The following is a 26,667-nucleotide window of genomic DNA, read 5'->3' on the forward strand; positions in this document are numbered from 1 at the left end:
GAGGCTGCATGACCTTGCACAAGAGCTTTTTTGAGCATTTCTACACACGTGGACAAAATTGTTGGTACCCCTCAGTTAAAGAAGGAAAAACCCACAATTCTCACTGAAATCACTTGAAACTCACAAAAGTAACAATAAATAAAAATTTATTGAAAATTAAATAATCAAAAACAGCCATTACTTTTGAATTGTTGATTAACATAATTATTTAAAAAAAACAAACTAATGAAACAGGCCTGGACAAAAATGATGGTACCTCTATAAAAGATTGAAAACTATTTGACCAGAGTGACATGATTAACTCAGGTGTGTCATTTAATTGACATCACAGGTGTTTCCAAACTCATAATCAGTCAGTCTGCCTATTTAAAGGGAGACAAGTAGTCACCCTGCTGTTTGGTGAAAAGGTGTGTACCACACTGAACCATGGACCAACAGAAAGCGAAGGGAAGAGAATGTCCCAGGACATCTAAAAAAATTATAGACAAACATCCATTAAAGGTAAAAGGCTATATTTAAGTATCCATCTCCTAAACAGCTTGAAGTTCCTGTGACAACAGTGGCTCATATTATCAGAAGTTCAAGACCCACGGGACAGTAGCCAACCTCCCTGGACGTGGCCGCAAGAGGAAAATTGATGACAAATTGAAGAGACGGATCGTTGGAATTGTATCCAAAGAGCCCAGAGCAACCTCCAAAGAAATTAAAGGTGAACTCCAAGGCCAAGGTACATCAGTGTCAGATCGCACCATTCGTCGTTGTTTGAGCCAAAGTGGACTTCGTGGGAGACGACCAAGGAGGACACCACTGCTGAAAAGAACTCATAAAAAAGCCAGACTGGAATTTGCAAAAATGCATGTTGACAAGCCACAAAGCTTCTGGGAGAATGTCCTTTGAACAGATGAGACCAAACTGGAGCTTTTTGGTAAGGCACATCAACTCTATGTTCATAGACTCAAAAACCAAGCATACGAAGAAAAGAACACTGTCCCTACGGTGAAACATGGAGGAGGCTCAGTAATGTTTTGGGGCTGCTTTGCTGCATTTGGCACAGGGTGTCTTGAAAGTGTGCAAGGTATGATGAAATCTGAAGACTATCAAGGCATTCTGGAGAGGAATGTGCTGCCTAGTGTCAGAAAGCTTGGTCTCAGTCGCAGGTCATGGGTCTTCCAACAGGACAACGATCCAAAACACACAGCCAAAAACACCCAAGAATGGCTGAGAGAAAAGCGTTGGACTATTCTAAAGTGGCCTTCTATGAGCCCAGATCTGAATCCCATTGAACATATGTGGAAGGAGCTGAAACATGCCATTTGGAGAAGACACCCATCAAACCTGAGACAACTGGAGCTGTTTGCTCATGAGGAGTGGGCCAAAATACCTGTTGACAGCTGCAGAACGCTCATTGACAAATACAGAAATCGTTTAATTGCAGTGATTGCCTCAAAAGGTTGTGCAACAAAATATTAAGTTATGGGTACCATCATTTTTGTCCAGCCCTATTTCATTAGTTTGTTTTTTTAAATAATTATGTTAATCAACAATTCAAAAGTGATGGCTGATTTTGATTATTTAATTTTCAATAAATTTTATTTATTGTTACTTTTGTGAGTTTCAAGTGATTTCAGTGAGAATTGTGGGTTTTTCCTTCTTTAACTGAGGGGTACCAACAATTTTGTCCACGTGTGTAAGAGGCCACAAATTGGGGGGCTGAGGCAGCCGATCCAAAGGTCTTCACGAATAAGTGTCGCAGCTGCAGATACCTCCAAAGTCCTGCCTGGGCAGTTTGAATTCCCCTACTAAAGTTTCAAATGACTTCAAAGTACCATTATCATACAGATCTCCGAATACTAACACACCTTTCATAAACCAAGATTTCCAAAGGAATGGGATTTTGTCTATACAAAGTTTTGGATTGTGCCACAGACCTGAAGACTGATTAAGATGTGGGTTAAATTTAAAAATCTGGGATATTCTCTTCCACACTTTCTGAAGATGAGATAAGATGGGATGCAACCTATTTTGAGGAACAAGGTTAGTAGAGAGACAAGAGAGTGGTGTGAATGGGGCAGAGACCTCACTCTCAAGAGGGAGCCAGGGAGGTGCTCTCTCGGGAGGGAAAAACCAGTGTGCCAAGTGCCTGAGGGAAAATGCATAATGATAGTACAGCAGATTTGGTACTCCCAGTCCTCCACCATCCACTGGCTTCTGTAGCTTTCTTAAATTAAGCCTGGGTTTTTATTGCTCCATATAAATTCTTTGCACAATTGATCAAACTTTTTAAAATATGATGGTTGAATATGTACCGGGAGAGCTTGCAGAAGGTAGTTAAATTTGGGGGTGCAAATCATTTTGATTACGTTTACTTTACCCCACACGGAGAGATACAGTTGATTCCAGCGTTCCACATCCACCCTCATCTTCTCAAGCAAAGGATCAAAATTAATTTTTATCAGCTCAGATAGCTGTGATGGGAATGTGATACCAAGATATTTTATACCTTTTTTAGGCCAGGAGAACACATTGGTGGGGAAAAGAGTTTTGGGGCAATAAGCAGTTAGTGGAAGGGCCTCACATTTTGTCCAATTAATTTTGTAGCCAGAGAGATAGGAAAATGTATTGATTATGGAGAACAAGGCAGGAAGGGAGTTCTGGGGATCAGTTACAAACAAAAGAATATCGCCTGCATAAAGCATTAACTTATGACAGCTATGACCAATAGAGATACATGGGAATTTAGCTTCTCTTCGGACAGTCACCGCAAGTGGTTCAAGGGCTATCGCGAATAGAAGGGGGGGACAGTGGGTCTCCCTGTCTGGTACCCCTCCCCAAGTCAAATGATGGGCCAATGATGCCACTAGTCAAAACAGAAGCTTTGGGCATGTATATATAAGCCGTATCCAATCAATAAATTTACTACTGAAACCAAAACATTTTAAAGTTAAAAACAAGTATGGCCATTCAAGCCTGTTGAATGCCTTTTCGGCATCCAATGAAATAGCAGCAGTTGGAGTCTGACTATCTTGTATTGCCCACATAATGTCCAATAATCTTCTGATATTATCTGCTGAGCAGCGGGACCGTATAAAGCCAACCTGATCGGGATGGATTAGATGAGTCATTACTCGATCCAATCGATTTGCAAAAATTTTTGATATTTTACTGTTGTACGACGTTAAACTAATGGGACGGTAATTGTGGCAATCTGAGGGGTCTTTATCTTTCTTTAAAATAAGTGTAATAATGGCCTCAGAAAGCGTAGGTGGGAGCATTAGTTTCTGGAATGATTCATTATATACCTCCAGGTGTGGTCTCAGTCTTGACTCTGTCTTGCTTCGTCTTGGCCTCGACACACTGTGGTCTCAGCCATGTCTTGGTATCAGTTTAGGTGGTCTCAACTACAACACCAGCAGTAAGTCCACCTATCAGGTGATCAGGAATCACAGAGTCATCAGGATAAATCAGAATCTCTGCTGGTGAGAAGGTGGACTGCTCAGATGGTCAAACATTTGAACATTGTTCTCCACATCTTCTCCTTCCTGCTTCTTGTCCAACAGCTGAACTGCAGAGTTTAGTCATCGAACAAACATCAAACACTAAAGGTTTGTTCTGGTGTTTCCTTTTCATCGACATCTATCTGAAACATTTTATTTTGTAAAACGGTGGAAACTAAAACAAAACCTGGAACCAAGACTGTACAGGTTCTTACAGGTTCTGGTTCTGTGATGCAGGTTCCAGGTTGTTAAGTTCCTGTAGTGGAAGAGGCCTCATTAAGAGAAACTAGAGCTAAAGGTCAGTAACAGAACTGATGTGAGTAATACAAATACAGAAAACCTCCCACCTCAGCTGTTCTGTTCATCATGAATAAAAACACATTTTAAATGGTCATCAGTTGAACAGGTTGATGAGTCCTGACCTGAGAGCTTCCAGTTTACAGTGTGGACTCTCCAGTCCAGCAGAAAGACTCTCCACTCCTGAATCCTGCAGGTTGTTGTTAGTCAGGTCCAGCTCTGTCACACTGGAGGACTGGGAGCTGAGGATTGAGGACAGAGCTCCACAGCTTCTCTCTGACAGATTACAGCCACTCAGTCTGAAGAGACAAAGACAAGAAAAGAAGTAAAACATTAAGTACAGTATTTTCTGTCCTGTTGAAAAGACAGCAGTGAATTTAACAACAAATACATCCCACTATGTCCAGAATACAGCAGCAGTAAGCAGTGTAAATGTCTGATAAACTGCATTAATATTCTCCTATCCAGTATTGTTTTAATGTGTTAACAAGACATTGTAGTCCTGCAGCGCCACCCTTGTGGTCTGTTCCGCTTTTATTTTGTGGAGAGCGTGTTTCTTCTTCTGATGTTTTTGTGATGCTGAATTTCCTGTTTCTTCCTCTTCACAATGTTGTTCTGACGTATCATCAGAGGAACGGTAAAAAATGTGTAAAAAACACTATTCATGCATTATATTTGTCTGTTTGAATTTTAACAGAATTGAACAGGTTGATGAGTCCTGACCTGAGAGCTTCCAGTTTACAGTGTGGACTCTCCAGTCCAGCAGAAAGACTCTCCACTCCTGAATCCTGCAGGTTGTTGTTAGTCAGGTCCAGCTCTGTCACACTGGAGGACTGGGAGCTGAGGACTGAGGACAGAGCTCCACAGCTTCTCTCTGACAGATTACAGCCACTCAGTCTGAAGAGACAAAAAGCAGATTTTACTGATGAAACAGCAGGAAAATTAAAAGTATCTTCAGTCTCCAATCACTTACAGAACTTTCTTAGAGGCTTTGACCACTGGCAGCAGCCTCAGAAGAACCTCCTCTGAAGCAGAGTATTTCTTCAGGTCAAACACGTCCAGATGTTCTCCTGATGACAGTAAGATGAAGACCAGAGCTGACCACTGAGCAGGAGACAGTTTATCTGTGGACAGACGTCCTGATCTCAGGGACTGTTGGACCTCCTCCACTAGAGAAACATCCTTCAGTTCATTCAGACAGTGGAACAGATTGATGCTTCTCTCTGCAGACACGTTCTCACTGATCTTCTTCTTGATGTACTCCACTGTTTTCTGATTGGTCTGTGAGAGACTTCCTGTCTGTGTCAGCAGGCCTCGTAGGAGATTCTGATTGGTCGGCAGTGACAGACCCAGGAGGAAGCGCAGGAACAAGTCAAGGTGTCCGTTTGGACTCTGTAAGGCCTCGTCCACAGCTCTCTGGTAGAAACGTGTTGGATCTATCTTCTGTCTGAACAGTTTAGACCAACGAGATGTTGTTTGTTGTTGTTCTTCCAGCAGGTTGATTCCAGACTTGATGAAGGTCTGATGGACATGAAGAGCAGCCAGAAACTCCTGAACACTCAGATGAACAAAGCAGAACACCTTGTCCTGGTACAGCCCTCTCTCCTCTTTAAAGATCTGTGTGAACACTCCTGAGTACTTTGAGGCTGCTCTCATATCGATGCCACACTCTGTCAGGTCGGACTCATAGAAGATCAGGTTTCCTTTCTGCAGCTGCTCAAAAGCCAGTTTTCCCAGAGACTCAATCATCCTCCTGCTGTCTGGACTCCACTGTGGATCTGTCTCAGCTCCTCCATCATACTTGACCTTCATGACTTTGGTCTGAACCACCAGGTGGTGGATGAACATCTCAGTCAGGGTTCTGGGCAGATCTCCTCCCTCTCTGCTTCTCAGCAGCTCCTCCAGAACTGTAGCAGTGATCCAGCAGAACACTGGGATGTGGCACATGATGTGGAGGCTTCGTGACTTCTTCATGTGGGAGATGATGCTGCTGGCCTGCTCCTCATCTCTGGATCTCTTCCTGAAGTACTCCTCCTTCTGTGGGTCGGTGAACCCTCTGACCTCCGTCACCATGTCCACACAGTCAGGAGGGATCTGATTGGCTGCTGCAGGTCGTGTGGTTATCCAGAGGCGAGCAGAGGGAAGCAGATTCCCCCTGATCAGGTTTGTCAGCAGCACATCCACTGAGGTGGACTCTGTAACATCAGTCAGGACCTCATTGTTGTGGAAGTCCAGAGGAAGGCGACACTCATCCAGACCGTCAAAGATCAACACAACCTGGAAGTCTTCAAAGCTGCACATTCCTGCTGCTTTGGTTTCACTGAAGAAGTGATGAACAAGTTCCACCAAGCTGAACTTTCTCTCTTTCACCACATTCAGCTCTCTGAAAGTCAATGGAAACATGAAGTGGATGTCCTGGTTGCTTTTGTCTTCAGCCCAGTCCAGAGTCAACTTCTGTGTTAACACTGTTTTCCCGATGCCAGCCACTCCCTGTGTCATCACTGTTCTGATTGGTCCATCTCTTCCAGGTGAGCCTCTAAAGATGTCTTCTGCTCTGATGCTTCTTTCTGCTCTGTCTGCTTTCCTGGATGCTGCTTCAATCTGTCTGACCTCATGTTCATCATTGACCTCTGCAGTCCCTCCCTCTGTGATGTACAGCTCTGTGTAGATCTCATTCAGGAGGGTCTTCTGTCCTGCTTTAGCGATGCCCTCAAACACTCTCTGGAACTTCTTCTTCAGAGAACATTTAAGTTTACGTCCACAAACTGGAGCAACAAGTTCTGAATGAAAACACAAGAAAGAAAGAGTGAAGTAGAAGTAACCTGGATATTAAAGCACCAAAGTAGCATTAAAGTGAAGGTGACAGTTTGTCCCCTAAAGACTGATTGTGTGAAGATATTCAGAGACTTTAGTAAATGTTCTGTTGATCAGCAGCTTCAGTCTTTACACAAATCCTCTTACTGCTCTGCAGACAGTCAGCCAGCTTCTCCTGCTTCATCCTCCTCAGGAACAACACTGTGATCTGCTCAAACATCTCTCTGCTGCTCCTCTCATCTACATCATTACCCTCCAACTCCTCCTCATCCTCCCTCTGACTCTCTGAGCATTCTGGGTAATCTGGACTCACGACCTTCTGCATCTTCTTCAGCTCCTTCTTCACAAAAGTCACCATGTTGTCCTCCAGCAGCTGGAACAGAGAAATGTGTCAATGAGTCCATCAGAGTCAAATCATGGAGCCAAACATCAGATCCATGTTGGACACACTGACAGTCCACTGGTCTACAAAGAGCAGCATGGAGACGCCTGAACACAGCAGATGGAGAACAACTTGTTGTCCATGAACTCACCATGAATATGGAGTCCAGGTGATGCTGCTGGACAGACTGAGCTCTGGGAACCTCTGAGTTCTGCTGCTCCACTCTGTGGATCAACATCAACAGTCAGATCTCAGTACGTCTGTCCACACAGAGACAAACACCAGCTACGACACCATCAACGTCTTCAGGAGACTCTGAAAATGGAACCAGTTATCTCCACATTTAAACCTCATCATGTCTCCCTCGCTGTGACGTGGACGTTCACAACAGACAAACACTTTGGATTTCAGAGCAGGTCGGACAACACATTGTACAAACTGGTTCTGTTCTACAATAAGTGACTCTTTCTGTCAGTTCCAGCTTACATCTGATCAGCAGACGGATGGACGTCTTTGAAGTCAATGAAATCATCCTTTGACCAGTCGCTCTTGAAGGACAGACAGCTGGGTTCAGGACAGTCTGGTCTCTGCTGCTGGATCCTGAAACAAAACCGGAACAGATAAAAACTGAAGCAAAACATCTTCAAGCTGTAAATAAACACATCAACAACTTTGAGTCTGAAATGTCTTTTTGTCAGTTTTACTGTCTCACCTTCCATCTGCAGATCGTCTGAAATAAAGAGGATGATCCATGGACCAGTCACTGTTCATGGACACACAACTGGATGCAGGTCCAGATCCAGATCCAGGTCCAGGTCCAGGTCCAGGTCCAGGTCCAGGTCCAGGTCCAGGTCCAGGTCCAGGTCCAGGTCCAGGTCCAGGTCCAGGTCCAGGTGGATTCCTGTCAATAATGATGCAGCAGTGATGTGATGCTGAGCTCTGACATGCAGCAGAGTCCTGGACAGTTAGAGATGGTGGTCTCACCTCTGAGCTTTGCTCTGGTTCTCCTGTTCCCCACACAGAGAGCTTTTAGAGGGAGGGACTCCCTCCTCTCTGTCCTCACACTCATCCATGATGCTCAACTCACAGCAGCTCACACACACTTTCTACCTTCACCTGCACAGGAAACAAACATCATTCATCCACTCAGATCCTCCTGGAGAAGATCAGCTGCTGCACTTCTACTATCAGTCCAGCAGATGGAGTCATGGAGCTGCAGAGACTCACAGAGAAACCCAAAGTAAAAAAGACATGACGCAGTTTGTATTGTGAAGAAACAAAGAAACATCAGCAGCTGATCAAAGTGACTGAAGTCAATCAATAATCTAATAGAAATACTGACTGATTACAATGAATCAATAACCTGATAATCATATTGATGGATGTTTAAACAGCAGTGATCCAGAGTTTGTGGTGAAATAAGAAGTGAACATGTAGAAACATGACAGAGCAGAAACAAACAGCAACATTACTGAAGTTAAAGCAGCAAACAAAGCAAACTTACACTTTATTCAAAGCGCTGAAGAAGAAGAACAAAGTTTCCAGTCGACTCCTGGACGCTCAGACATGATCTGTTCCCAGAAACCAGTCAGGACTCCACCAATGAGGAAGCAGCAGGCAGAGTTCTGCAATAAGAGCACATTTTACAGACTGATTTTGTTGCTTCCTGTTTCACATGTTGGATTTTTGGAGTCAGAGATGAATAATAAGATTCTCAGAGCTGGAGAGCAGTGATTGGTCAGAGTGACTGAGAACCAGCTGTATGTCTAACAACAGACTGCTGGACTTCTCAAACCACCACATCCTACATGTCAGTTACATGCCACTTTGTTGAAAACTACCAATGGTTTCCTGTCTGCTGGATAGCTTTGAGCTCAGTGACAGACACACTTCTGAGAATTTAGCAGAGGAGCTGCTCAAAGTGGTAAAAGACTGGGATGTGGAAAACAAAGTGGTTTGCTGTGTTAGTGACAATGCAACTAACACAAATAAAGCATTTAAAACCCCGAAATAGACCCACTACCCATGTCCTGTACACAATTAGCCTGTTTGTAAGAGATGCTCTGAAGCTGATGAAGCCCACTGTGGACAAAGTAAAGGCGATAGTGGAATTCAAAGGAGAACAACAGCCACAGAGAAGCTCAGAGTTTGTGGTGAAATAAGAAGTGAACATGTAGAAACATGACAGAGCAGAAACAAACAGCAACATTACTGAAGTTAAAGCAGCAAACAAAGCAAACTTACACTTTATTCAAAGCGCTGAAGAAGAAGAAGAGCAAAGTTTCCAGTCCACTCCTGAACACTCAGACAGGTGATCTGTTTCCTGGAACCAGTCAGGACTCCACCTGTGAGGAAGCAGTAGGCAGAGTTTCACAATAAGAGCATATTTTACAGACTCGAATAAAGGTGACGTAGCTACCATCATTTAGCTGCTGCTGCTAACAACATTAGCCTCCATAGAGGAGATAAACTCTCCAGGTCAGTGTTAAAGTCATCTCAGTAACTGGTTGTCCTCTTCTCCACATCTGGACATCATCACATCTAAAGCAGTGACCTACGTTACTGTAGCTGAAGTTACTGTAAGTTAACATCAGACTGGAACCTCTGATCATAAACATGTTCTAACATCTGCTTTTAAAGTTGTTCTTAAATCTCTTTTCATGACTCTTTACTTGTAGATGTAGAACCTGAAACCGTCGTCGAAAGTTAAATTTTTGAGCACAATAACAAAAAAGTTAATGAAGCAGAAGTCAACTAGTGATATTTTCTGAATTATTTGTAGCTGAATGTCACAATAATACAAAATAAAACAAATAAAATGCTTTTATTGTGAAATATTTGGTCACAAATGAAACAAAAGGGTGTTTTTTGTTGAACTTTTAGAACTGGTTGAGCAGCTTTGGCGAGTTGAAGCATAAAAATCTAAACTATGTTTTGTGTTATTGTGAGGTGCAGCTTTAAGTTGTGTAACAGAAGTGTGTGTGTCCGACTGAACAGCAGGTGAAATGTTGCCACGGCAACAGCAACAACAAACACTGTGGATGAAACCTGGAAACAAGGACCGAACACACAGCAGGTTTGTTCTGTTTCTGTCTTTCAAAGCTTTATTTTATTGATTCTAAATCTACCAGCAGCTACAGACTTTCTTTGACCAAACACTGATGGATTCAATCTGAATTTCTCTTCCTGCTTCTCATTTTTCTTCATCAGGAACATTTTTAGGTTTTAATCCTCCACTTCCTCACTGCTGCTTTTTGGATTTTAAACTAATTCTACGGTTTCGTTTTCCTCCCTGCACTGTAAATAATAAATAAAATCTGTAAATAAACTGTAAACCTCAATCAAATACTGTAACATTTTAAAACAAAATTTACCTGCAAATATCTGTAAAATATTTTTATTTTATTTCAGCTGATTGAAAAACAGTAAAAGTCATTTTATGGTCACATGTTGTAAAAGAACAAATTATTTAAAGTAAAAATGCAGATTTTTATTTATTTTGATGTGGACATTATTTACAACTTTGTTTTGCTTTATTTTATTTTTAACTGTCAACATGTGTCAACAGTGTTGTGTGTTGACCTCAGTTACCACCCATTCTGACATTTCTTGGTACCTAGAAAACTCAGTGTTTTTAACAGGAGGTCGGGGTGTAGCAGTCCTCTGAACCGTTCTCCATCCTTGAACCTATATCATTCCAGTTTATTTCTCTGTAATCAGCTAAAGAAAAAGGAACCGGTGTAAACATAGGAGAATGCACAGAATTATGCATGTGTTGACACACCCAGCATTTACTTATATTACATTCATGAGCACAACCTAGCATAAGCTTTACTGCAGAATTCTGCTTAGGTTTGCTTGGTAACTGGTCAGGTAATGACACAGAACGCATTACTTTACCGATACGAGCATGTTGTTGTTTAGGGGAGGTTTTTTCCTTCGCTGGCAGGCACCTGTGATCTTTAAAAGGAAACAACCTGTAGTTTGGTGCAAATTCAGTTCACATAGGGTTGTTATTGAGGATTTTTGCAGTAAAACACCATAAGTCAGGTATTCCTGTCAAAGGCTCAACTCTGACAACTTCAACCTTCATCATATTCACCTTGTGAGGTAACAGAGAGGGCATTTTAGATACCGTTACCAGATCCAGGTCCAGGATGTTCCAGGTCCAGTTCCCTTCCGAATCATAACCTGGATAGACAAAACAATCATTTTCCTTACACCTTGTATTGGAGCAGAAAAAGGATATCTCTCTCGTCCCATTCTTTGTAGGCTGATAACCAGAATCCGAGTCCATAGAGTCCATTTCTCCTTTCTCGTGTCTCTGCAAGTTATCAGTGTTTATGTGAGAGGAGCAGTCCACTGTCTCTGTGTTCTGCTCCAGTCTTCGTGTATCAGTGTACGTGTACGGTGCTGGGGCTGCACCGGTGAGTGCATCAGGTACAGGGGGTTTATAGGGACGTCGTCCAGCAGGAGATGCTCCAGGTGCACCTCTCGATTCTCCGCCGTGTGGGGAATGGTGGTGGACCACTAGGAGTAGAATCAGCCTCCACATCACTCCTGCCCGGACCCCTCCTTTTTGACCGTGGCTGGTCCGCTCGAGCCTGTCCTCAAACAAAAAACGACCACATAGGTCGTCTGTACACGCCCGTATTACGACCGAGTGTTACGTTTTGACGTTAAGCGACCTCTAGCGGTTGAGTAAATATCGACACTCCGCTGTCGCAGGTGAAACGTCACCATGAACAAACTTTTATCTAACACTGTACCTTTACAGCCGTCCGTGTCACCAACAGCACTTGGTAGGGACCTTTCCACCTGGGAGACAAAGATTCTTTTTCCAAAGACTTCATTAGTACATAGTCACCACACTGAAAAGGATGAATAGGCTCCTCTCGGTGGTTTAGGGAGCCTGTCAGAAACCTGTAACTGAAAATGTCTTATGGTTTTAGTCAATTAGTATATTAGTTATTGTTATATTAGTATATTTCACACACTCAGTCATATATTCTTCAGTCCACAATAGAGTGATCTTGTGTGGGGTCACAGCTCCTGTGGACCGTCCCATGAGAACCTCATGGGGGTTCAGTCCTGTGGTTGAATTCGCTGTGCTACGAATTGAATAGAGCACAATAGGAAGAGCATCAGGCCATTTTAACCCTGTCGTTAGCATGGTTTGAAAACCGATTTATTTTTTAGATTCATGTAACTTTAGTCAGAAATAAAAACAAGATTTATCTGTGACACCAATATTTGACCCTTAATTTGGATTCTCAGCAGATTACTGTCTGTGAGCGATACTGTGACAGTAATAAGGAAGATGACACCTCAACAAATTTAACATGAAATGTAGACATGAAAACTAGGAACGAATGTAGCCTCAAAATTTGATTGAAATCTGACTTTTCTATTTTGATGAAGAGCACCAGTCTTGACACTGACAAACCTGTCTTGGCTAAACAGAACCTGGCCACTCATATCTGAAGTGATGAGTCATTAATCTGCAGTAATTTGATGGCATTTAAATCATTCAGTCGTATTCACACCGCTTGTCACTGCCATTCTTAGCACCTCTTTCCTCTGCGTAGTCAAACCAGATCTTCACACATTCACACATGTATGCAAGATCCCACTGTGGATCACCAAAACACGGATTTAGCTTTGATGCAGCAAAATCAAGCTTCTCTGAATCAAAAGAACCAACATATGGCCATTCCTCTTTAGTCCATTTACGGTATGTTTCAGAGTGAGGATCATTAACAGGACCACTATGTGTGGATGCATCTGTTTTACTTTTGGATGTAGAAATATTCTTTTTCTGTGTGTTTTTGGAGCTTTGAGGCGTGTCATCTATCTTGGACTGTGAAGCACCCATGGTTATCGGCACTCATGCACACACACCAGCAAGAATGGAAACAAACAATAGACGGATACACATTCTTTTTTTTATTTTTTATTTTCACATTTATGGATAGAACAGCAGAAAGACGGGGGGGGGGACAAAAGGGACGAAAAAACAAAATACAAGGGCTGTACGATACATATTACATCACAATCACATTAATTCACAATCACAATGTATTTGTATTCTAACAGAGGGTCAGACAAATCCTGGTTTTTAAGAGTAATATATTCTTTCCATTTCTTCCAGATTTGGTCAAATTGATCAGCTTGTAATCTCTTCTGTAAGGTTATTGGTTCCATGACAAAGATTCTGTATGTTATATCAAACCAATCATCAACACTTGGAGGTAATGGGTTCAACCATTTTTTGGTGATTGCTGTACGGGCGGCTAGACTCAATATACCAAACAATAGCCTGATCTCTAAATCTCTGTCTATGGAGTACAGTCGGCCCAATATTAATTCATCCCAATTCAATGTTGTTTGTATGTTCAAAATGTCTTTTATCTCCTTTTCAATCTGTTTCCAATATGGTTGTATTAACGGGCAAGACCAGAACAGATGATAGTGTTTTACTTTTCGTGTGCCGCATTTCCTAATATTAATTTCCAAATAAATCAGCTTTGACTGCATTAAAATGTGTACAGCAGCAAAATGTAGTAAAAGTGGAAATGTGTAAGAATTGTTCCCATTTAAAGTCCTTTATTTGGAGTAAGAGAAACCTTTGTGTAAGATGAGTGGAAACTGATGTTATTTGATTCTTTTCACCTTTACAACACTCTTTCCTTTAGAGAAACATGACTCCAACATCAATCATTTCTAAATACATGTAAAACAAGCATGAAAACTCACCAGATTTCTGCTCAAACTGTATAAAAAATGACCAACCCCGTTTCTACTGCTGAAAAAATGACTTTCAAAGGTGCAGCCAACTACAAAGAAGTGATTCCACACCTCTGCAGTGTTCAGACATTTTTTAATCAACAACTTCTTACATAGTGAGCAATAACAGCTGTAAGCTTAAACACTCACCATAGCCTGGTTTTGGCTGTGAAATTAGACCGACTGTGTCAAACATGTATTTAGCTCCCCAACGGTGAATGCAAGATTTTTGGTTGAAGCCTTTGAATCCAAACTAATGTCTACACTTTAATCACATCTTGATGCTTCATTTCAACTCCACTGTGGTGGGCTACCGAGGCAAAGTGACAAAAACTGTGTCCCTGTCCAAATATTGGTGGACTTTCCTGTATCTAGCTCGCTATTTGAGAGATATTTCAAGGTTGGATTGGTGGCGCTTTGAGAACGGTGAGGATGTGCCTGTGCAGGTGTCTTCAAATAGAGGAATGAGATTCACTAAATCCAGTCTGTTGAACAAATTAAATACTAAATTTACATCAGTGAAATGAAGTTAGTTTCTAAAAATACATCATATTCCTTTTTGTGTCTTGTGCACAGCAAGCAGCCACATGAATCCACTTTTAGAGTTTGATACTGTGAATCTACTACACCACCTAGTGGACAACAAAGTGTTACAGCAACAATAAAACGTTAAGTTCTTGGAAAAAGACGGAAAAACATGTTAGTATTGCATGTGATGTCCCTACAACATAGAAAGTAACTGAAATATGTTCTATATCATGTTTCAAACAAAGTAAACAGACTAAATAACTGATTATCAGATAAATGATCATTTTATTTATAAGGTTTGAGATGCAAAGAAAAATGTCCCACACTAGTATGAAGTAATCAGAAGCTTGAAGCGATAATTTATCAGTGTGAAACAAATGTAATGATTAGAGATGTAGCTACACTGTGGCCTCTTATGTGTTGGTCTTGTTGATGGAGGCGTAGAGGTTCCTGGGATCAGTGGAGGCTCCAGCAGAGGTGGAGGAAGTGCTGAGAGTGCTGTAGGTCACTGTATCATCTCTATGATCTTCACCCTGAACCTGGAGACAAACAGAGAAACACAACTACTGACAAAACATTTGGGTTCATCCACTGGAGAACAAGAGCGTTGTGGACAGGCTGACGCCACAGGACTGATGATTTCAACACAGCAGTGGTAACAAATAAGAGAGCTTACCTGGGCTTCACTGTTGCTCTTCTTCTTGTAGCGGATGGACGCGTAGGAAACACCATCTGGAGGATCAGCCTGCAGTGAACACTGGTGGAAGATGACTACATTTAGAAATACTTAGATGCCTGTTGACGTTTCCCTCTACTTTGTGCCGTGTTGTACTTCTACTCCATTACACTACAAGTCGTTCTGCACTTTATTGCTGCACTGCATTTCTCTGAGAGTTGTAGAAGTAGGTTACTTTGTAGAATAAAACACAAGCTACTTGTAAAATGAGACACATCATTGAGGGAAAACATCTCCCTCTCATCAAATCATTTCAATCTGGATTTGAAGTTTCTTTGTCTTTTATCAAGTGACAAACATCTACTGGGAATATTTCAACAAATTTCAGTTCCTTTCACAGTTCTAGTTTGCAGATCCTTATTTCTAGTACATTTCTAACAATTAAAATTAACAGGTGAAAATATTCTGTACTGAAAAGTGTTTGGATGCTGTTGTGTTTCTGGACATTTAGCTAAAAGCAAACATTTGATCTACTTTGATTCACTGCCTACAGGGACACCACAATCAATTATACAGCAAAATATTGCAGATGTAATCTTCTTCTGTGAATAAAGTAAGTAGACCTTTGGCATAAGAAGCTCATATTTCTCTTTTGTATTGAAATAACATCTTGTGTTTTTCATAATAATCCAGCAGCCTCTGATTTACAACATCCATCCTCTATACACCGCTTTATCCTCACTAGGGTCATGGGGGGGGCTGGAGCCTATCCCAGCTGACCAGGCGTGAAAGTAAGCCGGAACAGTCCGGAACTGCATACTGGCAAAAGATCCCATGCCGGTATGCCGCTCTCCCACTGGTATCTATGGGTACACCGCCCGGCTGCCTGCTATCGACCGGAGTTCACTCAGCAGTACGTGAGTGCGCATGCGTGTCTACTTTCCGTAATACAGCGATTGCTATGGCATGTAGCAGCCAATAGCAAATAGGTGATTTATAGGTGATGATCATGATTTATTGCACTGGGACATTTTCCACAACTAGTCAATAGAAGCAAACAAAGCGCCGCTTGCACCGGGACGGGGCGAGCAATAAATTACACCTGAAATTCCACACGTTCTTGTGATTGGCTGAAAAACTTTCAACAGGATTTACAGCGGCTAGCATCGACCGACATAATGGTAAGAGTTCCGGCAAGAATTTAAAACTACTTTCACCCCTGCAGCTGACTCTGGTGAAGGCAGGGGACACCCTGGACAGGTCACCAGTCTGTCATAGGGCTACATATACAGACACACAATCACACTCACATTCACACCTACGGACAATTTAGAGTAACCAATTAACCTCAGCATGTTTTTGGACTGTGGGAGGAAGCCGGAGTACCCGGAGAAAACCCACGCATGCACAGGGAGAACATGCAAACTCCATGCAGAAAGATCCCAGGACCAGATTTACAGACATCCCCTCAGTGGCATTAAACCTTTCTCTATCCAGCAATTCAAACATTTACATGATTCTAGACTTTCTGTAGCACTTATTCTGATCCAGTGGGGGAACAGAAAGCTTTACTTCTTCTCTAAAGGCTGCAGCTCCTGTGATATTCTCCTCACAGCTCGGATGACCTCTTCAGTGTTGACTTTGTCTCCAAACTAATGTGGGCATCATCTCTCCATTTCAGGCTTAAATCTGTTGATTAAAGTTGTGTTAAACTGCATTGGTGCTCATGTTTTAGTCTGAAATGAGTTAATGTCTACTTTTAGGAGGCAAAAAGAACTTTGTCTGGAAGCTCTCACCCCAAAATACACAATAGTGACTGTGTTTTGAGCAAACCTGCCATTTTTACATGATATAAAATCATAAAATGTGTTTTTGTTGTTGTTGGTCTGTAGAGGGTTAATGTGCAACTTTACACTGGCAAACGTTGCATTTTTGGAAAGAGCGCCCCCAACTGACCCTACAGAAAGTCTGTTTTCTTAGTTCCCTTGATGGTCAAATAAACTCTTTTCCTAGGGTTATTATCAAGGCATGCCCCACAGCCTGGTACTTCTGTATCCTAAGAAAGTAGCAGAAATGTACAGAAAGTAGCTTGAAGTATATTTTTGAAGGGAAACAACAGAGTACTGTACTACAATGGAATGGAAAACTAAAAAACTACAACAACTACAAAATACTAGTCCCCTCACATCTTTAGAATCACTGCTCCATCCACAAGGTGCAAAACCTGCAAAAATAATGAGAATAAAATAAAGTAATTGACGTAAAACAAAGCTGTGAAGAACATATTAAACTCTAATTAGCATGTGTAGGACAGTATGCAAGTGTGTGTGGAACCCGCCAATAGAAGGTTAAATCATATTTTTCACAAACTTCTGCTCATAATTTCTTTCCACCTTAACTTTATCAGTACTTTGGGTTTTATTTTCTCGTTTACAGGGACCAACATCCATCGCTGAGGTACCGACATCAGACTGACAGGGTTTGTGATTTAAAAACACGCGTGTGCTCGTTCACTGCAGAACATGACTTGTAGTTCACCAGATCTCAGCCACTCGTTAATCTGTGTAAAAAACAGTGTGAAGATCAAAATGCTTTGTCAGAAGTGTCCGTGTCAAATCAGCAGATTGGTTCCATAAGTACACATGGCATAGCAGCAGCATTGAAGAAAAGTCTTTGTGAAAAGCTCAATAAATGTGTTTTCATTGGATATTGATGAAGCCACTAGCCAGAGCTGGACAACAGTCTGAATGTGCTTGTTGGTTTTTTGATGATGATGCTTCCAGAGTAACTCAACATCTGCAAACACAAAAGTGAACGTTGCCTCAACACTAACGGAAGAAGTAAAAGATGTCAGAAAGAAAGAAGAAATAGATCGCTGACCAGTTCTTGTAGCACCATCAATGTTTTTAATTGAACTGTAGTTTTCTGTAGTAATTTATATTTGTTGATTTATTTTCTATTTTCTTATTTATTTCAGATTATTTCAGTTACCAGTTCGTAGAGCACTTTAATGTTTTGTTGTTATTATTTGAACTGAACTATAGTTTACCTTTGTTTTATTTACTTTATAAAACTTCAGGAAGCTCTTTATTGATTTAAATTTTCAGTGAACTTTCTAAGAGATGCTGCTGAGCCTGGAAACTCCCTGCACTTTGAACTTAAAACAAAGACAGTGAAAGATAAAATAACATTTCAGTTCTATTGAAATTTTGAAAAACTTTATTTACTGTAGAAAACTTTGGGGAGCTGTTTATTTGTTGAATTTTTCATTGAACTTTCTGAGACATGCTGCTGAGCCTGGGAGCTCCCTGCACTTTGTTAGGATTTTGAAACCAAGATGTCTGTTGTCTAAGATAAAAAAACAACCTTTAACATGTTGCAAATGTAAAAAGCTGTTTAATAAACATGTGCTTAAAGGCATTTAAACCAAGTTAAGTGTTGGAGTTTGTATTAATCAAAGTTTTGACGCCAATATTTTCACTTTTACTGCAAATGAATATCGGCTCCAAATATCAGTTATCGGCCTCCTTGATGACTAATAATCGGTATCGGCCCTGAAAAAACCATATGGGTCTGTCTGTAGTCTGAACACATTGCTCTGTGAAGTGGAAACAATCCTTAATAATCACCAGATCACCACCACGTCCTCTGAGCCTTTGATTTAGACGTCATGGGGGCAGAACTGGTGGACACTAGCGAGGATTCAAAAGGACTTTATTAAACAAAGCAGGAACTAAATCAATACAGAAATGTTCAAACTGGACTGAGGAGAAAATAAACCAAACTCATTCCAGAAACAAACAAAACTGCTGCGACTGCAAAAACAAACAACTAAGTTCAAAAGAGGAAACATAGAAAAAAACAACCTGAAACTGGATAAACTGAACAAAGAAACTGATGAAACAGGAGGAAGTGAACTAACAGGACAAGACAAAGTGTCCAGAACAGTCTGATGCAGCTCTGAGGAACAAACAAGTCCAACATCAGAACAGACCAGAGATCAGTTCAAAGGCTGCTCAACAAAACTATTCATTCCAAGGGCAGGATGGTAGGCAGGGGGGGGGCTGGTCGGTATATAGAGATAAATATTTAACATCTCTAATATATATGTAAATATTGATCTGTGTGTTTGTTAACATTACAGGTGATGCAGATGTTTGTAATCTTTAATATCGTGGACGTTAGCGGCTAAAATGTTTCTTCTAACCACAGTTTATTCAGAACCTTCTCTTCAAAATGTTTATGAATTTAAAACACAAAAACTGCTTCTCTCATGTTTTAATGTGATTTTTGTTGGTAGAAGAGGTCGACACACTGAGAAAAAACATGAAATCCTGCTCTTTTATTCTATTCCTGTTCAAACTAAGAATCATTTCACTCTTTTTCAGAACATGTGATTTAATTCTTGTTGCTGAGACTCCAGCAGGAGGCGCCGTTCCTTCAGTCCACCAAGCAGCAGAAATCTGTAAAAAACTGATTATTTATCAGAACTAAACACTGCAGATTAGTTTTGTGTTTAGTTTCCAGACTGATTCAGCTTTTACATTCATATTTCTGTAGTTCTGCAGCTTCTTTTGTCCTGTTTTTATAGAGAAAGTCTAAAATATGTGGAAGAATTTAGATTTCCTGTTGGATAAAAAGAGAGATTTAATAATAATGTAGGTTTGTCCTCATTGCTTCAAGACTAAAGTGCAGAAAAGAAACTAGAATGTCTGAATAGAAAGAATATTCAGATGAAAACACGTCGTGTTAACTGGATGTTTGTGTGATTTCTGTTTGCTTTGTGAAGGTTTTAAAACTCTGTGAGCTAAATAATCATCAGATGTTTTTACAGGAAAAGATTTTAAATGTCTGTTTGTTCTAAAAAGAAAAAAGGAACAAATGAATACAATAACAATATTAGATTATAAAACAGAGTTTGCACAGTTGTTTGCACAAAAACCTGATTTTCTCTGGACAATAATGTGTGAAAGTCTGTCAGCAGTTTGTAGATTCACTGCTTCCTCTCTCATTTCACACTTTGTGCAGCTCAAATGCTTTTAGTTCAAGTGAGCGTCAGAGGAACACCACATCCTGATTTTCACTCTCAACATTTGACTGGAAAAAGACGCAAACACCACATTTGGCTCCTGGAATAATCACAACTTCATCTTTGAAGAGGAAGAAGATTAGATTTAATCCATGAATGTGAAAACATGTTTGTGAGGGACAGAGTCATGGAGAGACTCAACTATCTGTTCAACACTGTTTCTCTGACAGGAGGAGACTCTGGAGACTGAACTCAGCACAGAATCACTGAGGAACCAGGATAGAACCTGAAGAACCCAAATCCAGGATAGAGAGGTTGAGTGAATGTGGTGTTGAAGGTGTGGAGGAGGATCAGAGAGTCAGAGGAGACTCTGTAGAAGGACAGAGTTCCAGCAGGAACGTCCACATAAACTGAAACTCTGTGAGAGACTGAGGAGGAACTGATGAATGTTTTACTCTTATTGTGACTGACAGAGTAACCATCATCAGAGCAGATCAGACTCCAGGACTGATCATTACGTCCAAACCAACATTCATCACTGTCTCCTTTCCTTCTGATTCCTCTGTAACTCACTGATATATTAACCCCTCCTCTCCACTCCACCTCCCAGTAACAGCGACCAGTCAGACCAGTTCTACACAGCAGCTGAGGACAGAAGTCAAACCTGTCTGGATGATCAGGATACCACTGATCCTCCTCCACTAATGTCACCTTCCTGTCGTTGTCAGACAGTTTGAGGTTTCTGTTTACTGTGTTTGTGTCGACTGTGAGTTGACAGGAATCTGATGGAGAGAACAAACACAACACAGCTGCAGTTATTGATGGATCATGTGATCAGTATTAAAGCTTTGATGATGACCTCAGAGATGTGACACTTTGAAGATGCTTGAATGTGCTGCTTTGTTTCCATCAATCCATTAAAACACACTTACACTTCCTCAGACCTGGTGTCAACCATCGGACTCCAGCAGGCGTCACCCTGAAAGGAGGAGGACGGTCAGAGCAGCAGAGATTCTTTCAGCAGCACACATGGACGTTACATGGCTCTCACACTGTTCCACTGATAAAGGACCAGTCCAACATGGAGACACAGACACCTGAATGCAGCATCTCTAAAGTCCTGTCCTGTGCTCGTCACGTTCCAGCTCAGTTTACACTCATTATTCAGCTTTACTCATTGATGTTTCCTGGAGCTAGGCTAAAAGGTTCCCTGTCTGTCATGTCCATGTGCTAAGCTACGCTAACAGTTTCCTCTTCCCTTCAGTCATGGTGTGTAGCTGAGCTAACAGTGTTCTTCTGCTTCCACTCTTTGTGTTAAGGTAGGCTAAAAGCTTCCTGAGAGTGTCTGTCTGTCTGTACCTGAGAGTTTCCAGTCTACAGTGTGGATCCTCCACTTTAGCTCTCAGCATCTTCTCTCCTGAGTCTCCTGGATGGTTGTAGCTCAGGTCCAGCTCTCTCAGATTTGAGGTCTTCAAGCTCAGAGCTGAGGCCAGAGAAGCACAGCCTTCCTCTGTGACCAGACAGCCTGACAGCCTGCACACACAAAACAACACAAACCTGATGGACAACACTTGGCTGGATGTTTCTCTCTCTTTGTTTTCTTTTTGTCTTTCAGCTACATTTTGGTGCAGATTTGATGCATCTGAAGCAAATAAAGAATCAATCTTTCATTTTCTTTCACTTTCAAAGTGTGAGTCCTGACCTGAGAGCTTCCAGTTTACAGTGTGGACTCTCCAGTCCAGCAGAAAGACTCTCCACTCCTGAATCCTGCAGGTTGTTGTTAGTCAGGTCCAGCTCTGTCACACTGGAGGACTGGGAGCTGAGGACTGAGGACAGAGCTCCACAGCTTCTCTCTGACAGATTACAGCCACTCAGTCTGAAGAGACAAAGACAAGAAAAGAAGTAAAACATTAAGTACAGTATTTTCTGTCCTGTTGAAAAGACAGCAGTGAATTTAACAACAAATACATCCCACTATGTCCAGAATACAGCAGCAGTAAGTCCACCTATCAGGTGATCAGGAATCACAGAGTCATCAGGATCAATCAGAATCTCTGCTGGTGAGAAGGTGGACTGTTCAGGTGGTCAAACATTTGAACATTGTTCTCCACATCTTCTCCTTCCTGCTTCTTGTCCAACAGCTGAACTGCAGAGTTTAGTCATCGAACAAACATCAAACACTAAAGGTTTGTTCTGGTGTTTCCTTTTCATTGACGTCTATCTGGAACATTCTATTTTGTAAAATGGTGGAAACTAAAACAGAACCTGGAACCAAGACTGTACAGGTTCTTACAGGTTCTGGTTCTGTGATGCGGGTTCCAGGTTTTTAAGTTCCTGTAGTGGAAGAGGCCTCATTAAGAGAAACTAGAGCTAAAGGTCAGTAACCAGTGGCGTGCACAGACATTTTGGGGGGCAGTTGTTCAGTGAAAAAAAAGGGCACCTTGTGCAGCGTGTAGAGCCACCGGCTGCCTGAATATAACAGTGTGAGATTTGAAAAAATAACAAAATCAGGGACACATTTTCTGGAACGGCATTCATTTTAGCATCTTAATAATGACACACAAAGAGTCAATAAAACATTGTACCTTAAAAATTGGTAAATTAAAAGAGATCGAAAACATCAAGACTGATTCCTGACATTAGGCTACAACAAGGCAGAAAACTACTTTTTCTTTTTGTCATTTAGCAAATTAGTCACAGCAAGTGTTGCCTCAACCTACTGCAGGCTAATAATAAACCTACACAAACTAAATATTCAGTTATAGTATACAGATCATATGCTGTACCAATTCACCAAATAACACTGGTTGTGAGGTCATCGTCGTCACGTTATGTCAGTTCATTGATTATTATTATGGGTAGTGTCGAGCTTGTTAAGCAGGCGGACAGCTGGCTAATTTAGGCACGGTTGTCAGAGGTGGGCAGAGTAGCCAAAATTTGTACTCAAGTAAGAGTAATGTTACTTTAGAAAAACATGACTCAAGTAGAAGTAAAAAGTAGTCCTCTAAAAAATTACTTGAGTAAGAGTAAAAAAGTACTTGGTGAAAAAACTGCTCAAGCAGTGAGTAACAGAAACATCCGATTTATTTGTCTTCTGTGCATGAATTCAGTCAGACATACAATATAAATGTAAATTCAATAAAGTGTATATTCAGGTCAAGCTCTTTAACTAAAATGATAATAAATTAAATCTTTATGTGAAAAAAATAAGAAAAATAAATTATATTTCAAGAAACACGCTCTTGCCAGCGTTGCATGTTTCATGCATTTTCTTTTTAAAATATTCTTTAAGACTGTCCCTGAGGTTTAACATCAAAATATTAGACATACTGAATGACTGTAACCAAACATGTAACCTAAGGTTTACCAATTTCTAAACCTTCTTCAATAGCAGTTTTTCCACAACATTAAACCAAAACAAAGCTAACAACCCTGCACACTTACAGTGAAAAGATACATGAACCTTTAACCTGCCCTCCAAATGGCACATCAGGGCTAACCAGGTAGATTATATTTAGAACAAGGCAGTCTTTACATATAACAGGTGTCTGTGTCCAAATAAGAGAGAGTAGACAGACGGACTGAGAGACAGAGAGACAGAAAAACGCAGCAATGTTGGTTTGCTTTGGCAGACACAGAAGACACCGCATAGTGTCGCTGCTCTTTTGCGATGCGTGTAAGCTAAACATGCTCCGTATGTGAGGCCACGGGTGTTCCTCCTCCTCCTCCTCCTCCTCCTCCTCTGTCCATCATCTTGGTCTGTGCACGCCACAGATACGAGCCCGGCAGCTACACAGTTGTGCGGTCATGTGACTGAATGACGACCTCTGATTGGTGAAATACAGTCATGTGGTAGAACTTTTTGTGGAAGTGTGTATCTAGCAAAATAAAGAAGTATATGCGTTATCACTTGGATAACAAGAGAAGTAACGAGCCGTGAAGTGCAATGTAGCGGAGTAAGAGTTGCGTTTCATATCCACAAACATACTCAAGTAAAAGTTAAAAGTATTGTGCTTTAAATTTACTCATAAAAGTACAATTTATCAAAAAACTATTCAAGTAAATGTAACTGAGTAAATGTAACTCGTTACTACCCACCTCTGACGGTTGTTTAGCGCTACATGAGACAGGCTACTTCACAACAGAGACAAACTAGAAAAGCACTCAGAGAGCGCAGTACTCTGCCAAGGCTGCTCAGTTGATGGATCATTTCTGATGGATGAAATATTTAATAAAAAATGACCTTGTGCTGAGTACAGGCATGTGTTATGCATGTACATGTTATGTATTCATACCAAATCACATGTAAATTACTTTTATAGAGGTCTGTTGATCAGTTCATCACTTTTGGCAAGCCTTTGTTTTGCTACTGTTAAATTTACCGTTCCCTCCATGCTTTTATTTTGAAGGTGTATTTTTAATGGTTTTGATTTGATTTATTTGGATCCCCATTAGCTATGGCAATGCCAAAGCTATTCTTCCTGGGGTCCATACAACATCCTTACAATGTATCAATGCAGTTGCATTATTTACAATACAATCCATATACAAATGCAACATAAAACAAAAACAAAAAAAATAAAATAAAATATACACAACACAACAATACACAGACAATACAAAACCGCTCCCAGGTCAGCAGTGAAATATAATATTTACATATCATAACTACATAGATCTACATATATTATGTATATTGGTCACACAAAACTAAATTTCTTTTGCCCTTCGATATTACACCCAACGCCATTGAAGCACAAACCCCGATTTAACAATTAATTTAAATCAGATTTGACAGTCACCCATTCTTTTACTGTTCATCTCACTAGAACTATTTCTGTTGCAAAGGTGCAGTTTTAAGTAACACTTGTACTTCCAATTGACTTATATTAAGTCTCTATTGTACACAGATGTTTTTTGACTAACTTTTTGAAAATTATTTTGCTATTTTCTTGTGTAATGTTTCCTGGTAGTTTATTCCATTCTTGCATAGCTCTGTACATAACCATTGTTTAATTGTGTTTGTTTTTGACTTGGGTAGTGTAAAATTTCCTTTGGTAGCATGTCTGGTTGCGTAGCTATGTCTAGCTGAACTAAAATGTACATTTCTATACAAGATTGATGGGTTTTTTGTAATTAGAATGTTTCTAACAAAAACCAGCAATGAATACAATAATCTTTCCTTAACCAATAGCCAGTCTAAACAATTGTGCATGGCTATGATATTTGTTCTGTAACCGCAATGCAAAGCTATTCTTGCTGCTCTATTTTGTACAATTTGCAACTTTTTTATATTTTCTTGTGACGTACTCGACCAGACTACTGGACAGTAGTCCAGAACTGATAATACTAAAGATTGTAACACTAGTTTAATTAAGCTTAGTGACATGAAAGCTGCACACCTTCTCACAACAGAAACAGCACTTCCCATCTTGGATATCATCTTATCAATATGTTTAGTCCATGACAATTTATTATCTAACACAACACCAAGTAATTTTGTTTCTTGTACTTGTTTAACAGGCACTTTATTTATAAAAAGATTCAATTCAGGCTGTTTTTGTAAAGTATGTGTTGTACCAAATATAATACTGTTTGTCTTCGATACATTAAGAACCAACTTATTTTTCCTGATCCATTCCACCACAGATTGCAATTCCTGCTGTACGGATGTATTTAACTCTGAGCATTTAGGTGCCGATAACCAAATTGTAGAATCATCTGCATACATTGATATAGTAGCCTTATCTAGTACTAGTGGTAAGTCATTGGTAAAGATTGTAAATAATAAAGGTCCCAAACAAGTCCCTTGAGGCACTCCACAGCTGACCTCCCTCTCATCAGAATAACTACCATTGAAATAAACCTGTTGTTTTCGATTTGTTAAATAACTTTTCAACCATAACATTGCTGACTGTGAAAACCCATAACATTCTAACTTTTTAATCAATACTTCATAGTCAATAATATCAAAAGCAGCTGTAAAATCCAGCAAAACTGCTCCTACTAATTTCTTTTGTTCTATATCCATTAACCAGTCATCTGTCATCTGAGCTTGGGCAGTTGCTGTGGAGTGTCCTTTCCTGTATGCATGTTGGTAATCCGTGGTTAAATTATTTAAGGAAAAATAAGTTCTAATTTGTTCACAGACCACAGTTTCCATTATTTTACTTAACACAGGCAGTAGACTTATAGGACGACTATTAGGTCCAGAAAATGACTGTCTTGCATTCTTTGGCAGTGGTGTTATTTTTGCCTTTTTCCATTCTTGAGGACATAACATTTCTATCAAACTTTGGTTAATAATATGACAGATCACTGGGGCAATCAAATCAGCCACCATTTGGTAAGTCATCATGGTAAGGGCTTTTATTGTGTGATCATTCCAGCGGCACAGGAAGTGTTTATCTAAGAAGATGTTTCTTGACATGACGAAGACGCTGCTGAAAAGTCAGAAAATTCACATAAAGATGAAAGAAAACGGTTCCACTGTTGCTGTCTAGTAAAGGATGTGTTTAAACTTAGAAGCAGCTGGAATGGAGACAAGAAAGGAGTGAAGGACAGAAAGGCGAATTTATGTTCAAAATAGGGCTGACAGCTGAACATAAATAAAGGCTTTGTGAACCATCAGGAGCTTCACCATTGTCTGTCTGGGGTTTGC

General features: G+C 40.6%; 2 protein-coding genes across 2 annotated transcripts in view; both read right to left on the reverse strand.

The window, feature by feature from the left end:
* Positions 1–8,103, reverse strand: part of LOC127533522 (NLR family CARD domain-containing protein 3-like) — a 38,064-nt gene extending 29,961 nt beyond the window's left edge. The window contains exons 1-4 of the mRNA XM_051946723.1: positions 7,972–8,103; positions 7,700–7,888; positions 7,474–7,587; positions 7,139–7,211 (exon numbers count right to left, since the gene is read on the reverse strand). Of these exons, the coding sequence (XP_051802683.1) occupies positions 7,139–7,211; positions 7,474–7,587; positions 7,700–7,888; positions 7,972–8,060 (465 nt within the window). The 5' untranslated portion in view covers positions 8,061–8,103. The remainder of the gene's footprint in view (positions 1–7,138; positions 7,212–7,473; positions 7,588–7,699; positions 7,889–7,971) is intronic.
* Positions 8,104–14,637: 6,534 nt separating this feature from the next.
* LOC127533520 (NACHT, LRR and PYD domains-containing protein 3-like) overlaps positions 14,638–26,667 on the reverse strand; it is a 137,625-nt gene continuing 125,595 nt past the window's right edge. Inside the window, exons 11-16 of the mRNA XM_051946711.1 lie at positions 21,709–21,882; positions 21,366–21,539; positions 20,939–20,985; positions 20,671–20,788; positions 14,978–15,058; positions 14,638–14,840 (exon numbers count right to left, since the gene is read on the reverse strand). Coding sequence (XP_051802671.1) covers positions 14,807–14,840; positions 14,978–15,058; positions 20,671–20,788; positions 20,939–20,985; positions 21,366–21,539; positions 21,709–21,882 — 628 coding nt within the window. The 3' untranslated portion in view covers positions 14,638–14,806. The remainder of the gene's footprint in view (positions 14,841–14,977; positions 15,059–20,670; positions 20,789–20,938; positions 20,986–21,365; positions 21,540–21,708; positions 21,883–26,667) is intronic.

The sequence above is a fragment of the Acanthochromis polyacanthus genome, chromosome 4, assembly GCF_021347895.1.
Source record: "Acanthochromis polyacanthus isolate Apoly-LR-REF ecotype Palm Island chromosome 4, KAUST_Apoly_ChrSc, whole genome shotgun sequence".
In the NCBI taxonomy this organism is placed as follows: Eukaryota; Metazoa; Chordata; class Actinopteri; family Pomacentridae; genus Acanthochromis; species Acanthochromis polyacanthus.